The sequence below is a fragment of the Cheilinus undulatus genome, linkage group 1 (genome assembly GCF_018320785.1).
Source record: "Cheilinus undulatus linkage group 1, ASM1832078v1, whole genome shotgun sequence".
NCBI classification, from domain to species: domain Eukaryota; kingdom Metazoa; phylum Chordata; class Actinopteri; order Labriformes; family Labridae; genus Cheilinus; species Cheilinus undulatus.
This window is the reverse complement of record NC_054865.1, coordinates 27,533,571-27,550,861: the sequence shown is the minus strand read 5'-3', so window position 1 is coordinate 27,550,861 and position 17,291 is coordinate 27,533,571. Positions and strand designations below refer to the sequence as shown.

General features: G+C 37.7%; 1 protein-coding gene across 1 annotated transcript; it reads right to left on the bottom strand.

Moving 5' to 3' along the window:
* Nucleotides 1–596: 596 nt before the first annotated feature.
* Nucleotides 597–16,687, bottom strand: LOC121507087 (AFG3-like protein 1). Its single transcript, XM_041783241.1, has 17 exons — nucleotides 16,507–16,687; nucleotides 13,959–14,049; nucleotides 13,768–13,827; nucleotides 13,572–13,687; nucleotides 12,923–13,069; nucleotides 12,752–12,826; nucleotides 11,039–11,163; nucleotides 10,681–10,954; nucleotides 9,104–9,241; nucleotides 8,858–9,011; nucleotides 8,659–8,766; nucleotides 5,874–5,999; nucleotides 5,671–5,781; nucleotides 4,634–4,749; nucleotides 4,147–4,347; nucleotides 3,730–3,924; nucleotides 597–2,722 (listed from the first exon to the last, which is right to left on the bottom strand). The coding sequence occupies exons 1-17, from the start codon at nucleotides 16,624–16,626 to the stop codon at nucleotides 2,495–2,497; spliced, it is 2,385 nt and encodes a 794-aa protein (XP_041639175.1). The 5' UTR covers nucleotides 16,627–16,687; the 3' UTR covers nucleotides 597–2,494.
* Nucleotides 16,688–17,291: the final 604 nt, after the last annotated feature.

Here is a 17,291-nt window from a genome sequence, read left to right as displayed (position 1 = left end):
GATTCTTGGAACCAAACACTACCACTGTACATCTGTATGGAGGATGGGCAAGGAAGTCTATCTAACCCCCAGCGTTAATAGTTGGACAAAGATGGTTTCAAATTTTAAACACAAACATATCAAGCATGTTTTACAGTTAAGAGTATAAACATGGAGCTGGAAACAACAAACCCAGAGGAAATATGGCTTCACTCTAAGGCTACTGCTTTATCAATGCTCTAAATGTTGCACATTATACCCTAAATGGTGTAAAAAGAAGCATGTCCAATGCCAGCATCTGAAATACTAAGAAAAATGTGCAACATTTAAACAGAAATAGATAAATTGTCTATACAGCCCTAATAGTTGGTTTTAATATAAGCCCAAACTCAAACAGGGCACATAGCCAATCATTGCTACGGATTTTTGGGGGGCTAATCAATCAGATTTTGGGGGGAGCCACGGCCAGCACCGGGATCCACCTCTGAATAAATGTGACTGGTTACAATAAAAAATTATTTCAAACCATTAAAAATCCCCCTCCCCCAAACAGAAGCTGAGCTACTAACTGAATCTAAAACATTGAAGTATAAATCACAATAAAATGCAGACCAGTGTGGTATAAAAACATTTTAATATTGTTGTGAACCACTGCAGCTTCACACCTTAAAATCTTCCTTCATCTTTAACTCACAATGTAAAATCAACTACTATTGCTTCATGTAAAAACAAATATTCATCAAACAAGAAAAACAAACGGATTGTCCAGCAGGCACAAAAAACACATTTATCTTTATATACAGCCAGCCTGCGTATTATTTATGAATGCTTTTTAAAGTATGGAGGACAACAATGTTCCAGTGTCAGATGATCAGGACCCTCTTAAAAGGAAGCCCTGATTACAGTCTCATACTGCAAGGCATTCATAGTTCAAGTATATTTTATAGGAAACCTGTTCAATTGGATCAGGAAATACAGCCGTAACCTCAAGAAACCACTTACAACATGATAAGAGAGTAACAAAGCTGTGCAGGAGTAGTTTTCATGATGAGTATGCTAGGTTAACAGGGATTTAGCTCAGCTTTCTAGGTGCTCTATCAGGGGGGCACATTAAAATTTAATTTGTAGTCTTGCTATTATAAAATTTGAATCAATCAATGTAAAATCCAATGAATCTTGACTTTATTTGAAGTCCTTAATTGTCTAATTGAAACACAGAAAAGCACAGTGTCAGCATGGATGTTTTTGTATTATAAACAGGTAAAAAAGTTCATGATGCAGATAAGAAAGACTGTGAGGTAGTGCAAGTGAGTGAATGTTGAGTTGTTTTATGTGTAAAAACTACAGTATTGATTTAAAAGCTGTAAGAGGAGTGAGGAGAAAACAACCTACAGTACATGTGATTGCATAATATTTGTAGCATCGCTCATATATCCACCATAAAATTCACCATCACAGAGCTCTAACAGCTGCTTTTGTAGATCTAGATTTCCATGAATCAGGAAAAAAGGTAAACTTTGCAGAGTTGCTACAGTGATTATAAACTAGGATGTACTCATGAGTTTAAGGTAAGATAAATTATCTAAGAAAAATGAGAAGGTCCTTATCGTACTACAAAGTGAAGACAGAAATAGTCATAAGAACAGTACATAGGACATAATCTGGTCTGCCCACTTACAGAAAACACTGAAATTTCATTCAATGGAAGAATAAAGTGGTGGTAGAAACTGGTAGTATTCATATATTAATGGACGTATGATAATCTCTAGAATGTGCTCAAGATTGAAACCCATATCCTATGATAACTTAAAAGAAAATAGCTTATTTGTGGTCTGTTTCTGTGTCATTTAGAGCTAAGGGACTTGCCAATTTATCACTCCGATTTATTTTCTTTTTTACTTGATCACTGAGTCCTTACTTTACTTTTTTTTTTTCTTTTTTTTTTTTTTTTTACACAAAACTGTCTGATTTACAGGTGTTTGAAGTTTAGATTTGCAGTTTTTCTGTCAATTAAAATGTGAAACGAACAGTGTTTAGTGTTGATCTGTTGGTTGGGCTAAGGAAGATGTCACTTTATGATGATATTTTGGGGAATTGTGAATTACATTCAATTAATATCTGAGTACTAAATGGGCATTTGAAAATTCTCCATTGATCATGAAAAGGCTGATCATCTAATAATGAAACCTTCGCTTGTTTCAGCCCCAGTGTCAACAAATGTGAGGCGGCACTAGACAGTGGATGGAGGATGTCTCCACTTAAAATATGAAACTCAAATCTTTACAGAAACCTTGGCTTACAGAAACCTACCAGCCCACACATAATGATGGACAGTATTTTGGTCTTTTTAAGACCCGTGCAACACATCACTATCCCTCCTTTTGCAGTTATTCTTAAGATGAACAAGGCATTTTTTCCAAGCATGGACAAGCTGCAGTATCGACCAGATGGTTCAGCTCTTTTTTAATATTCAACTGAGACCAGGAGAATATTTTCCTTGTTGCTACATGCCCATTTACAGGTAAAGAGCTGATTTCTTCTGCTGATCCTGCAGAGGCTTTTCATCACTTTTGTTCCTTTGCCAGTCTTTTGGCCCTTCATTTAGAGATATGTCCTCCTCAGATTCTCCCAACCCTTCAACTAACTCTTCATATGAAGACTTCTCCTGGAATGGACGAGCTCCCAGCAGCTCCACCATGTCGGCTTTATTTAGAATCTCCCTTTCCAAGAGACGTTTCGCCACCTACAACACATGACAGCATATACAGTGTGTTAAAAAAGCATTTAGACACGCTTCACTTTTTTTGTTTTTCTTATGTTGAAAAAACTGCAAAGCCAACTTGGCTTTCATTTGCATGCTTTCAAGTGGGTTTGAGGGTGTTTTGCACTGGGGCCAGGCTTCCGTCTAGCACTCTGCCATAAAGTCCAGATCACTGGAGGGCTGCAGTGATGTTTGTCCTTCTGGAACTTTGCCCCATCTCCACACAGGATCTCTGGAGTTCAGTCAGAATGACCATCAAGTTCTTAGTCACCGCTCTTACAAAGGCCCTTTCCCTCTGATCACTGTTAGGCTGGGCGACCAGCTCTTAAAGCAGTCCTGGTTGTACCAAATTTTTAATTTGAGAGTTATGGAGGCCACTGCGCTCTTGGGAACCTTCAGAACAGAATTTTAATTTTAGCCTTCCCCAGATCTGTGCCTTGAAACAATCCTGCAGGCAGTTCCTTTGATATCATGGTTTGGTTTTTGCTCTAATATGCATCATCAGCTGTGAGGCCTTCTATAAAGAGTTGTGTGCCTTTACAAATCATGTCCAATCAACTTTATTTATCACAGGTGGACTCCAGTCAAGGTGAAGAAACACCTCAGCAAAGATCCATAGAAATGGGAGGCACCTGAGATAAATTTAAGGTGTTTTTTGTAAATGGTATGAGTACTTATGTCAATGTGATATTTCAGTTTTTTTTTTTTTTTTTTAATAAATTTACAAACATTTCTTAAATTCAGTTTGAACTTGTCATGATGAGATACTGAGTGTGTATTAATAAGAATACAAATACATTTGTTCGACTGCAGCATAAGAATGCAACATAACATAATTGAAAAAGTGAAGGGGTCTGCATACTTTCTGAATGCGCTGTATCTATAAAAAAATGGAAGCTACAAAATGACATTACAACCAGGAAGACATCTGTATGTCTCTCCAGCCTTTCTGTAGTTCATTCTCTCTTAAGATTGAGACGTTCTCTCACCTTTTCCACCATTTCTCTCTTTTCAGTGACAAGCTGAAGTGTTCTCTGGAAGGCAGCATCTATGAGCATGCGGACCTCCTGGTCTATTAGCTGGGCTGTAGATTCACTGAAGGGTTTCTCTGTGACTAAGTCACCCTGCTGAGGGAGGTTAAAGTACATCTGACCCACCGCCTCATTCATCCCAAACTGAACAACCTGAGACACAATGAGAAACAGGAAATGAAGTTAAAATTGCTCTGCTCTTAAAAAAAGATTTTGAGCTTTAATCTGTTTCAAAACAAATCATAAAATAACTGCTTGCCTTATCACTGAGTCCTCTTAGTATAATATTTCATTAAATAGTGGAATGTGGCAATATACAGTAGTCTGCTACCTTTTGTACCAGTAGAACAAATTAAATGAATGACATGGGATTACCTGTGCATAGGCAGACTGAGTGACTTTCCTGAGGTCATCATGTGCTCCGGTTGTGATTCTGCAGAAGAAAACCTGCTCAGCCACACGGCCTCCCAGCATCATGCACATTCTGTCAAACAGCTGCTCCTGGTTAAACAGGTACTGTTCTTTAGGAAGATACTGTGCATAACCCAGACCTTTACCTCTAGGGACAATGGACACCTAAGAAAAAACAGACAAATTAATATTATTAATATAAACACCATATTCTTCATGAGTTCTTAATGCATCCCGTAGGGTTAAACAGCAACGCAAAAGAAATTAAGCTTTCATATCAGCTCTGTGTAAAACTTTTATCATTTTCATTCTGCTATTGTTTCAGTGTGATCTAAGTGTGCACTTTCTTTTCATGTTTTATAATGAAATTTTTTTAAAGAAAAATTTTGGTAAGAAAATTGCTGCATAAATAAAGGTTATTATTTTCCTAATGTTATTATATAACAGCTACCTTCAGTAGCGGGTCTGCATGCTCCAGGAACCAACCCACAACAGCATGTCCAGCCTCGTGGTATGCTACTGTGGTCTTTTCTGGAAGCTGAAGTACCTGAGACCTTTTTTCCAGACCTGAGACAAACAAGGAGGAAGTCTTACCAAATCATACCTTGTGTTTTCTTATCAAGAAGGCATTTGATCGTTTTAAAAATATAATAGTATATAGTATAATTTAAGGCAGGGGTTTTCGAAGTGGAAGAAAGTGAGCCTTCCCCAAGAGAAAATAGTGTATTCCGTTTATGCCCATCCCCATAAAAAATATGATTTTAACTACTATATTTTCAAACAGATCTTAAAGCAGTTTATATTTTAAATTTTTTATATTTTGATATTTTCATCTGCATATGTTTTTAAACATCAATCTTTCCCAGGCAATCAGTTTTTTGGTTTAGGTAATGCACCGAGTAATGCTCTACGCTCTATTTTAGTGTGAACTATGAGTTTGCATCTATACAGGTAATGCAGGATTGCATAACTGCAAATCATCCTCCACTTTCAGCTTTGCCTGGTAATTGCTTTTGTCCATTGTCAGTGCCAAAACCCTGCACTTGCACAGGCTGTCTTATTGTTTCCAGTGCTAAATGTCTCAGTTACCTTCTGTGACCAAATTTTTATTTACTCCCAGTCCAAAATTGCCCTGGTTTTGGTTACTAGACTAGGTGTTTCGTCTAAATATGACCCCAGGTTTTACACAGCCTTATACTGTTATTAGCTTGTACATCTTTGCTTATTTAACACTGTGACCACTGAGCATCATCAGGACCTTAACTTAAATAGTCGACCCTGGTACAGTCTCTACATTAACTGCAAATCTGTACATTTTGCCCCATGCACACACAGCCCTACACTTTGAAAACCACTGCTTTAAGGTACCAAATTTGTATGAGAATTAAAATTCAAGAATTTAGGGTTCAATTAGACTGTGTTGTGTTTAACCCTTCCCCAGAATTCCTCTTGCTGTCAGTGCTATCAAGTGCATGATTGTTAACTCACCTCCAATAACTCTGTCCACCGCCTGCTCAAAGTGCTTTGTGCTGATATGTTGATGGAGGTGACGTGCAGCAATTAGAGCAGCTTCATTACACACATTAGCAATGTCAGCCCCTGAGGCACACAAGAAGACACAACAATCAAGTTTGGCAGTGAAAGACAACATGAACAACACTCAGAAAAGATAAGCATGTATTTTTTCTTACCAGTAAAACCTGGAGTTAGTGCAGCTAGCTTACGGGCTAAAGCCTCTACTTTTATGCTGGAGTCCAGTTTTAAGGGTCTTAAATGTACTTTAAAAATGGAGGCCCTGCCTTTAATATCTGGTGGACCTGTAGGCAGAAGAAAACAAAACACAAAAACACGAACTTATGTTTAAGAATGTACAATATTTGACACAATACTTGAAAGTATATGGATAAAAAAATTACAATATGTGTTTCTGCAAAAATAAATCACATGATAATGTCACTGATACGTAATAAACAGCTTAATGACTGACAAAAGTTATCTGCAGACACTAAACATTTGTTTTTTGTTTTAATAAATTTGCCTAAAAATATGGATGGTTCCCTACCAGACATTCCTTACAATGAATTATGGGTGTTTTAAAAAAAAAAAAACAAAAAAACAAAAAAGCATTTGTTGTCTTGGCAGGTCAAAAATGACCTGGAGGCAGAGTGGGCAATATTACTCACATTCTTAGGTAGAAGTACAAATACTTGAGGGAGAAATTACTCTGGTAAAAGAAGAAGTACTGATTCGACTCCTTTACTAAAGTTAAAAAAAAGTACAAGCTCTGAAATGTACTTAAGAACAAAAGTAAAAATGAATTTTTACCAACAATGTTACACAATACCTCTTTTGATAATTATAAAAATACAGTGCTTAACAAGTTTATCAGACCACCTATCATATTTGTCCCAGAGACCACCCAGCATCATGATGTGCTTTAATGTGGACTCTTTCATTTTCAGTAAGCTCTTGACCTTTTACTATTTTGAACTGGAATGAGGAATTTCAAACTGAATTCACCTTTTTATACCCAAATTTGAGCCGGCTCACTGGGCTTCTCTGAGAAGTCAGAAATTAATCAAGCATAACATTCAACCACTAAAACTCATTTTTCTGTTCAGGAATGCAAGTCAATAACTATAATTTGACATATCAATCAAAAAGTAATAATGTGGTTTACTATTTTTTCAGTTTTTTTGTAGATCAGTAAATTTGAAAATTCATGGATAACAATAATAATTATATTTTAGTATTAAAAATATCATTTAGAATAAAGAGCATCTACATATTGGTGTATTAACCATTGCAGAAACATAAAAAAAATATTTTGGTAATTACCTGCTGTTAATTTAGGGCAGCTGTGGCATAAACATTACTTTGGGTGGTTGTCTAATAAATTTATTAAGCACTGTGTGTGTATATATATATATGAGAAACATGCAGATTTACACACTCCACAGCAGCTCATTTACCATAAAGGTATAAAATGGCAGATGAACTTTTGTTGTAAAGTTCATTTGCACCTCACATGGTTGACACACATTTACTTGAAGTCGAACCCCAACATCTTAAAGGTGAACTAAAGGACTTAAGCTTCATGCAAGTTAATGTTGAGTCACTGGTTATAACAGTTTAGATGTAAAATTGTATTTATAACAATAGAAAGAGGATGAGAGAGTAGTCAACAGCTAAACATGCAGGAGTAGAGACTGTCATACATAATGTTTGCCCCAAGTTTTCTAAGCTTCTTTGACCCACTTTTTCTTCATCAGAGAGAAAACCACTCTGCCCTACACCGTCCAGCACTGCTGGTGTAAACACTAATCAGATCTTAGCAGGCAGAAAAAAGGCTTAACCACCTTAGCTGCAAAGATAAAAGCACGCAGGCTGTAATGACATAAGTAAACAGAAGCCAAAACAGAACAGAGGCCAGTCTAATAGGTTTGAAGCTGAATGGAGTAAACAAGAAAAGACTGCCACCAGGTCTGATGCCAGAAGAACACAGCTTAATCCGAGACCACATGCGCATTTTTGACTCTTAATTGCTTTTTGTGTCACAGTGCCTGGTGTGGAGTTGCATGTGTCATAACAATGGCTTTCAGGTGGTGTCACATGAAAATGCAAAACAGCAGATGGAAAGAGCAGTGGGGAAATGAGAGTTTATTTAAGGGGTATGCTATACAGTAAAAATAAGGTTTGTTTTTATGGCAGGATCACAATCTTATTGCGACATTACCCCGTTGACTCTGCTGGAAATTACTGACCAGTAAAACCAAATTCTACTCAGAAAACTCATGTTTTTAACTGTGCAAAACATTTATCACAGCAGCAAAACATTGTTTGTGTTTGACATCTAAGCTCTGACCTAATTACTTATTGCTGATTTATTTTACATGCAGAATCAGAGGAGTGATAGGTATCTTAAACCTCTGTCAGAGCCTGCAGGTGGATGCTGGGGTGGCTAGCTAAAAGCAAAAGCGTAGTACTAATGCAGGTGGACAAAGCATTGACAGAGCAGAGAGAGGCTGGAAATTGTGCAGCTGATTCAGACCGCCATTTGAGAGGATGTTTGTTGGTGATTGAGTAATAATGCACGTCAGGTGTGAAATAAGCACAGCTCAGGTTGTCTGCCAGGACTAGTTTGCAAGCATTGCTAGATTATTTCTTTACTGTTTCCCACATAATAGGATTATTGTAATACCAGATTTAAAACCTTAACATCATTAGTAAAAATCAGGCATCACCGATTACCAAAAAAGGGTAAATTCTTGCACTTTTTCCATGTTGCACAACTGCACTGGCAATGTTTCAATGCTGTTTTGTGCAATTTATACTGTGGTCACTCTTTTGGTAAAAAAATAAACAAAGATTGTGTCAGTTTAAAACGTGCTATCAAACAGCACTAAAATAATTAATTATGGAAGATACTGACAACCAAAGTAGTTGATTAATAGAGGCAGAACCCAGGTATGTTACCTATGTATATGTGTCGATCAAATCTCCCCGGTCTCATCAAAGCTGGATCCAGGATATCAGCTCGGTTGGTTCCAGCTAAAACAACCACATTTGTGCTACTGTTGAACCCTGTAATGACAAAAGTATATAGCATTGTAAAATAAAGAACAAAGAACAGAGGTTTGGTTTGAGTGCTGATTGCCTTAAATAGACTGTTTACCATCCATTTCTACAAGGAGCTGATTGAGGGTGTTTTCCTGCTCGCTTTGGTTACCGAAGTCCCCTCCGCCTCTTTTTCTGCCCACTGCGTCGATCTCATCGATAAAAAGGATGCAGGGAGCATTTTTCCGTGCTTTGGTAAACATATCTCTTATCTACAGCAAGGTAGAAAGAGAACCACTTAAATCATCTGTCATTTCCTTGTATATTTACAGTTCATCTTTACAGTCCAAACAACAGTACTAACCCTTGCTGGACCCACACCCACAAACATTTCCTGGAACTCAGAGCCATTGACAGTGATGAAAGGGACGTTGGCTTCTCCTGCTGTGGCCTTAGCCAACAAGGTTTTGCCAGTACCAGGAGGACCTGATAGCACTGCACCCTGGGAAATACACACATACTAGGTGATTTATACTGAAGAGTCTATATATATATATACTGATTTTATAACAGATTTTTTAAAAACATTGACATATAGTGCCTATACAAAAGTATACACTCCCTTGGATGTTTTACCCTTTCATTGATTTTGTAAATCAATCATGGTCAATATAACTTGTTTTTTTTTTTTTTTACTAAAAATTACAAAAAAAAAAACTCTTTAATGTCAAAGTGGTAACAGGTTTCTACAAAGTTATGAGAATTAAATACAAACAATGTCATGTAAAATAAGTGACAGCATAAATTCATGCCCATTCAAGTCAGTATTTGGTAGATAAACCTTTGGCTGAAATCGCAACACTGAGTCTGCCTGAATAGGTCTCAATCAGGCTTACACATCTGGACACTGGAGTTTTAATTTATTATCCTTTGCAAAACAGCTCAAGCTCCATCAGGTTGCTTGGGGATCAGGCATGAACTGCCCTTTTCAAGTCCAGCCAAAATTCTCTATTGGATTGAGGTCTGGGCTTTGACTTGGCCACTTCAGAACATTCACCTTGCTGTTTTTAAACAATTTTTGTGTAGCTTTCTCTGTATGCCTCAGGTCATTGTCTTGCTGGAAATTAAATCTCTTCCCAGTCCACGGGTCTCTTGCAGACTGAATATGATTATCCTCCAGGAGTTTCCTATTCATTTTACCGTCTACCTTTTCAAGCCTTCCAGGGCCAGCTGCTGAGAAGCATCGCCACAGCATGATGCTGCCACCACCATACTTCACAGTGGGGATGGTCTGCTTGTGGTCATGTGCCATGTTAGGTGGCCTTGGGATTTTTTTGTATCCATCCTGTGACTTATATTTTTCAATAACCTTAACTCTGAGTTGCTTGGAGTGTTCTTTTGCCTTCTTGGTGTAATGGTATCCAGGAATTCTGATTATCTAGTGACTGGACCTTCCAGACACAGGTGTCTTTATACTACAATCACTTGAGACACAATCACTGCTCTCAGGTGATCCCCATTTCACTAACTGGGAGACTAGGCACCAATTGGCAGAGCCTCTGTTGAATCAGGTCAGTCACTTTAAAGGGGGTGAGTATTGATGCAATAACTTATTTTACCTTACATATTTTTATTTCACTTGACATTGAAGACCCCTTTATTTTCAAAAAAGCTCAATTATACTGGTCATGATTGATTTAAACAATCAATTAAAGGTTCCAAGAGGGTGAATAATTTTTTAGGCACCCGCTGGTTTCAGACACTGATTTATAAAGTTAAAAGATGGTGGTTCCCATTCTGGAAATGCTATCGCTATCCTATTCTAAGTCAACCAAGTTACAGCCAAAAAGCTGGAGCTGAGACAGGTCTGGCAAACAGTTGCAATTGAAAGTTTTACTGTTAACCTTTCCCCTGATTCTGCGTGATGTACAGTATGCTCACCTTAGGGATTTTGGCTCCCAGCTCCTTGTACCGCCGAGGGTTCTTCAAGTAGTTTACAAACTCCAAAATCTCCATTTTAGCCTCCTCACAGCCTGCAACGTCCTTGAATCGTACGCCAATGTTGCGTTTTATAACCTTGGCTTTGGATTCACTCATACTGAAGGGGTTTCCTTGCCCCTTACCCCCACGGCCCCCTGCCATTGGTCCCCGACGCGAGACAAAAAGCAAAAAGCCAACTAGCAGCAAAGTTGGGAGAACACTGAAAAGCAGAGTCCTGTGAAGGAAAGAGGAAAAAACTTGATGGGACCAGTGAGTAACACTTCTATAGGATTGTTTCAGTTTGTAATGAGATCCTCACCCATCACTCTCACTGCTGAAAAACACAGGTATTTTCTGTGTGGGCTCCATACCCATCTCCCGCTGGGCGATTTCCAGGTTGTGCTCAAATGAGTCAACACTGCCAATGTTGAACCACAAGTAGCTCTGAAACGTACACAGGGATAAAGGAAAATATTATATGCTGAATAAATATAAATTAGCCTCTAAATGAAACAAACAACCTACACAAACTAAGATACATATTTAGAATTTAAAGAAAAACTGCTTGTTTGGGTTTTGCTACTTCAGAGTTACCCTGGCCTACATCAGCAGACTCTTTGCTACTGAGGTTGTTTTGCACATGGACAAAGTTTCTTTGTAGATAAAATTCTTCCTTTAGGCATAAAAATGGATGGACTTTGCTCAGATGTTAGTCATGATTGAAATTCAAGAGCAACCAAACAGAAAGGTGTTGAGCTAAGATGTTACTAATCTACTGGATACACTGATGTCAGAGAATGTTTGCGTTGAAGCAGAGGGTAGACACAAGGTGAGTCAACATATAAAAGACATATAAATGACATAAATAACATAACTATCATGATTGCACAAGTTTTTTTTAAGATTTATTTTGGGCTTTTTATGCCTTTAATGACAGCGGAGGACAGTGGATAGAATCGGAAACAGAGATGAGAGTTGGGGAGACGTGGGAAAGTGCCAAAGGCCGGATTCGAACCCGGGTCGACCGCGTACATGGGGTGCGCCTTAAACCACCCATGCCCCATGATGCACAAGTTTAAGAGCCATATGTGCACTGGTGTTGAAGGTATAAACTTAAATAAGTGAAAATATTAGACAAAATCTTCACTAGAACCCAGTAGCATCAGCAGCATCAACAACCTGGTCCTCAACACAACTAAGACTAAAGAAATAATAGTGGACTTCAGGAGAAACAGATTTGACCCTCAGCCCATACACATTAACGGGGACTGTGTGGAGAGGGTCTCGGACTTCAAGTTCCTGGGCCTGCACCTGAATGATGACCTGACCTGGAAAACCAACACCACAGCGCTGATCAAAAAGGCACAGCAGCGACTCCCCTTCCTGAGGGTCCTAAAGAGCAACGCCCTGGCCAAGGAGCTGCTGGTGTCCTTTTACAGATGTGCCATTGAAAGTGTACTGGCATACTGCATCCCAGTGCGGTTTTCCAGCTGAACTACTCAGGAGAAGACAGCTCTCCAGAGGGTCATCAACACAGCACAGAAAATCACAGGCTGTGCTCTCCTCTTCTCAGAGGAACTGTTCAGGTCCTGCTGTCACAGGAAGGCCCTGGGCATCCTGAAGGACTCATCCCACCCAGCACATCACCTGTTCCAACTGCTACCCTCAGGAAGACAGTTCAGGACAATAAGAACCAAAACTAACAGACTGAAAAACAGCACATATCCCAGAGCAGTTTCAATATTAAATGAGAAACTGCTCGAGCACTAAATGAAAGTTCAAAAAAAAGAAAAAATGTAGTTGTACGTTGTATAATGACTCTAAAAATTATTCTGATTCTGATTCTGGTATTGTGATCTGTATTTTACTGTGAGATGTGTATCGCTATATTCCTTCATATTAGAGTCTGTCTTAAAATGACCATGCAATGATAGCTGAACATTTATAAAAGACAGAGCGTCTTTTGGGGAGTTCAGTTACACTAAAGCAAGGTTAGAAAATGGTTAAAAAAAAGGGGAAAACTGTGTCTAACCACTTCTGATGAGTTTACTCCACGGGCAGGAATCACTTTGACGTATTGTTTATTGACCACTTCCAGGTGATCAACCTGTGGAGATGGCACAGTTACCAATTTGTTCATACAAACAAGCAGATGAGCATAATTTGATAACATGTGAAATCTAAAAACCACCCCTGCTCTTACCAGGCCTCTATTTAAGTAGTGCTGCACAAAGTCCTTCCAGGAGATCTGGACACCCGTCTCTCGAAAGTAGAAGTACAAAAAAGCTGTGGTCATGCCTGCTGCACCAATCGCAAAGTTACGAACTACTTTTGCATCCAGGGGAAAATCCTATATGACAACAATAATGTAAGACAGAGGACTCTGATTGAGTACAGGAGAAACTGCATCAACACACACTTAAAAAGTAGAGCTCTTGTCTGATCACTATATCATGTTTCTTATAGATGTTGAGAAAATATTATTTTCCACATTTGAAATGTTTTGAAATGGAACAATAATGCATTGTTTTATTTCAGTTTTTAAAATAACATCATAGTTAAGTGACAGACATTCAAGATACAACTTCCTTAATCATCTGCATGAATTTATAAGCGTGTTACTATTTCAGTGCTTTAGACCACCTTAGTTCTAATTCATGTGACATAAGAATGCTACATAATGATAGATTAAAATGTCACTCCCAATATTGAGTAATTTTTAAACTTTGCTTTAAAAGCCAGAGATCCCCACTTTTCATTGAAAAGCTAATACGTTTAAGTGGCGTGGATTATCTGCATGGATGTGGTTACCAATTAAATGTATGTTTAAAAAAATCAATTTTGATTCAAACCTGAAAGCGCATCCATGAATACCATTCATGCCTTTTTCCTCCTCCTTGTCTTTCATCCCCACCATTACTCGTGTCCTGCCTTTCACTTACGAGAGATTCTTGCTCTTTGGTGTTTTCTTTAAAAGAGGAACAGAAGATCACATCATACACCTAAAAAAAACTGAGAAATGACAGTGATGAGTCAAACCTTCCTCACCTTTAGCTGATTTGTCCACAGAACTGCTTTCTTCAGTCTTTGGGAAAAACTTCTCAAAACCTAACCAGGCAACAAAACAAAAACAGAACCAAAAAAGAGTGCTAAAGCTTTACATTGAGGTTACAGGATTAAGGTTATTGTGTACAGACTTAAATGGTGTGAAAATGGAACAGCATAAGAAGGTACATTACCTCTTGGTGGTTTGTTTGAGCTCAAGGATCGAGCTAGTTGAAAACTGTGTTGATAAAAACCTCCACATCTCCTCTGGATCAGTGATGACTTCTGAAATTAATATAAATAATTTATGAAAAAAAGCAATTAAGATAAAAGACAACCTATGGAAATACACATAATGCAGTGTATATAAAACAACATGCTGAAGATATATGTGTTGTTGGAAATAATGTAAAATGTTAGACAGGCAGTGGAAAATGATCATGAGGGCTAATTTTGTTAGCATTTAAATGCTGGTATGACAAGTCTTTTTTTTCCTTAAAAATCTATTTCTTCGAAAATAGACATACATAACATCATGTACTGGATTACTAAATCCCATTATGACCCTACGACACTGTGTCACAGTTAATCCAATAATATACAGTATTTACAACACTGCTGCTATAAACACACTTAGACCTACACTAAACAGATTTAGTACACATCCTATGAGGTTTCTCACAGTCTGTCAACTGCATGTATAAATAAGGTAAAAATATTCTAAACGGTGATAGTCACTTTCTATCTAAAATGGGAAAATGTTTGATAAGGTTTATTAAAGCACAAATATCTATTGCTTTATTGGATGTATTTACCATTATCAGTACTCTAGAATAGTGGTTCTCAACTGATCTTGAGTCAGGACCCACCACCTCCTTATCGACCAATCGCAACCCAAATTTCTGAAAAAAATGTTTTTAATAAAAAGTGAGGCAGTTTGGCCTAGAAATGGAGCAAAAAGTGACAAGCAATAGCCTAGAAATGCATCTTTCAAAATATATCACAGACTTTCTGCCAGCATATTTTTCCCCAGGCAGACATCTGCGACCCATTTAATTGGCTTTGAAACCCACTTTTAGGTCCTAACCCACCAGTTGAGAACCAAGGCCATAAAACAGGGGTATTCAAAATTTTCAGCCCAGGACCCCTAAATAAAAGGTGCCAGAGACCGGGAACCCCCACTGTACCTGAAGGTGGTTAGAGCATAGTTGAACAACACTGTGTACAGTCAAGAATAGTCATGTGCAGATTTACATCTTAAGGGTTTTTTTTTAAACATGACTTTGATTTCAGCATAAATCTCCCCAAATGATCACGTTTTAGTTAACATTTAAGCAATCTTATGCAGTTCTTTCTACAAAAATATGTGTAAAATATACAATTTAACATCATATAAAAATATTCTTGGAAGGCACCTTAGGACCCCCTCTCAGTGCAGTGAAAATCTGATGATGTCATCATTTTACATGAACAAATAAAACAAGGCATTGTATTTTTGAATCAAGATATTCTGGTAATGAAGAGTTACAGATAATCAAAATATTTAACTGAATTTCCAAGCAGCACCATTTTAATATAAGTGTCGTGTTTAAAATTTGAAGTATAAGCTTATTAGTTTCACATTTGAAATATGAATTTAAAAGAAATTCAGAACAACTATAGTTAACATAAACTGAAATATATTTTAGTCTAAAATTAGCATCTCCTTATATTAGCTGTTCTCTTCCATGCAGTCAGACAGAAGGAATGGATTTAAGTTTTACAGTGATGGTACAGGGAGAATGCTGGCTAATGTCTGAGACTCAAAAGACTTTCTGTTATAATGAATTTTGGATTACATACAATGTTACTTTCCGCATATGTCTCCTAAAAAAAACAAAACTGACCAGTTTTAAAGAACATTAAAAAAATCTTAACTCTTTTCAAGTTTAAATGTTTCATTCCTCTATATTTAAGTTTGTATTTATGCATATTCTTGTGTTATCTCCATGTATGGGCTGTTTGTTTCTTATTTATCAATTCGAAAATAATTATACAATTTTTTGCCAATCCTCCCATATATTCCTTATTTTTTAGGGTATGCACAACAGATTATGAAGTATGCTCTAAAATATCTTATTCTTGTCTGTGTAACGGACCCAGTGCTACTCTGTTTTTTTTTCTGAGCATGAAATCTGTTTAAAACGGAAAAAAAATTAAACTCAGTATAATGCCAATATCGTATTTCAAATAAAGTTTGTTTTAAAATAAGATGAAGAGAAAATATATATCATAGAAACACATCTTTTTCCATTCAACGACCCATTATGTCTGCAGATATCTGATCTATCGTTGAAGATGCAGCTGAACAAACGTGCCAAACACGCCCCCTCCCTATTCCAGAGCTCCGACACGCCCCCTTCAAATAAAACATTATGAAACGGAGGAAACTGTCATCTAAACTAAATATTATCAAACGGATATCTCATCATAAGAGCATAAACAAAGTAAAATAATTCAGACAGTGTGCAGAAGTGATTTTGTTTATCAGTTCTGGGGTTTGCTGCATGCACAGAGGAACACTGTGTTCTTTCCCAAAACAAACCTAAAACTCAGTCCAAAAACATTCCCGTCGTGCAGAACCTTTATGAACTACTCAGTTACAAGTAGACATTATAAAGTAACATGTTGCATGTTTTTTAGAGAGATACTGAGCGAGTTTGCTGATTAAGCACAACAACAAAAAATAAAGTGTAACCCTACCGACGCGAGAAGTCCGCTGCTTCGAAAAGTGGCTGAAATGTTTGATAGGTCTCTGCTCCACGACCGGACAGTCCGGACCCGGTTCCTAAATGGTCCCACACTAGCAGAGAGAAGACCCATCACTTCTGCTACCTTCTCTGTGCTTCACTGGAGGACTGGCAGAAATATCAAACAATGCACCCAGTACCAACAGCACCCTTAGCCTGATATCTCGCGAGATCGTGGTTACAAAAGAGCAGCTTGGATTTCAAACATCCGACAGATTACTACGATTATAGTCAAAGTGGCAGATTTTTCTCAAAGTTCTGGGCTTGAGTCCCAAAGCAGAGACTTAGAAGCTTGTTACGAATAAGATGTTTTATCTCATTACAAAGCTTCGGGCTTAAATTCTATCCAACCGGGTTAACGGGTCGCTTGTTTTGTTTTTTTTTCCACAGCCCAACTATGTGGGTTCACGGGGTTTGAAGGCACTCTGTGTGACAGTGGTTTCTGTTTTTAACAGATCAGCTTCAGCGATGTATTGTTTTTATGCTTTGAGTTTTTCTTCCATTATAATGAAAGTTGCAGTTTTTGTCTCCAATCATAGGACGCACTGCACGTTGTAAGTGTTACATAATATTTGGCGGAAGTCCATGTTCCCGACCAATCCTCACGCACACATATGGTATAGGATACACTGTTAGGCGTTGATATCAGAATGTACCTCGGTATATGTGGAAGTAGGTCATTTTTAACCTTTAACCAACTGTGGATCAAGCATTTACTCTCAAAAATTATTTGCCATT

Bases quoted from the DNA above. Each gene is read 5' to 3' on its own strand.
- LOC121507087 (XM_041783241.1), bottom strand. From the start codon at position 16,626: ATGGGTCTTCTCTCTGCTAGTGTGGGACCATTTAGGAACCGGGTCCGG. The intron at 5,782-5,873 runs GTAAGAAAAAAT...TGTGTGCCTCAG, and splicing joins ACTAACTCCAGGTTTTACTG to GGGCTGACATTGCTAATGTG. The intron at 2,723-3,729 runs GTGAGAGAACGT...CATGTGTTGTAG, and splicing joins AGAGAGAAATGGTGGAAAAG to GTGGCGAAACGTCTCTTGGA.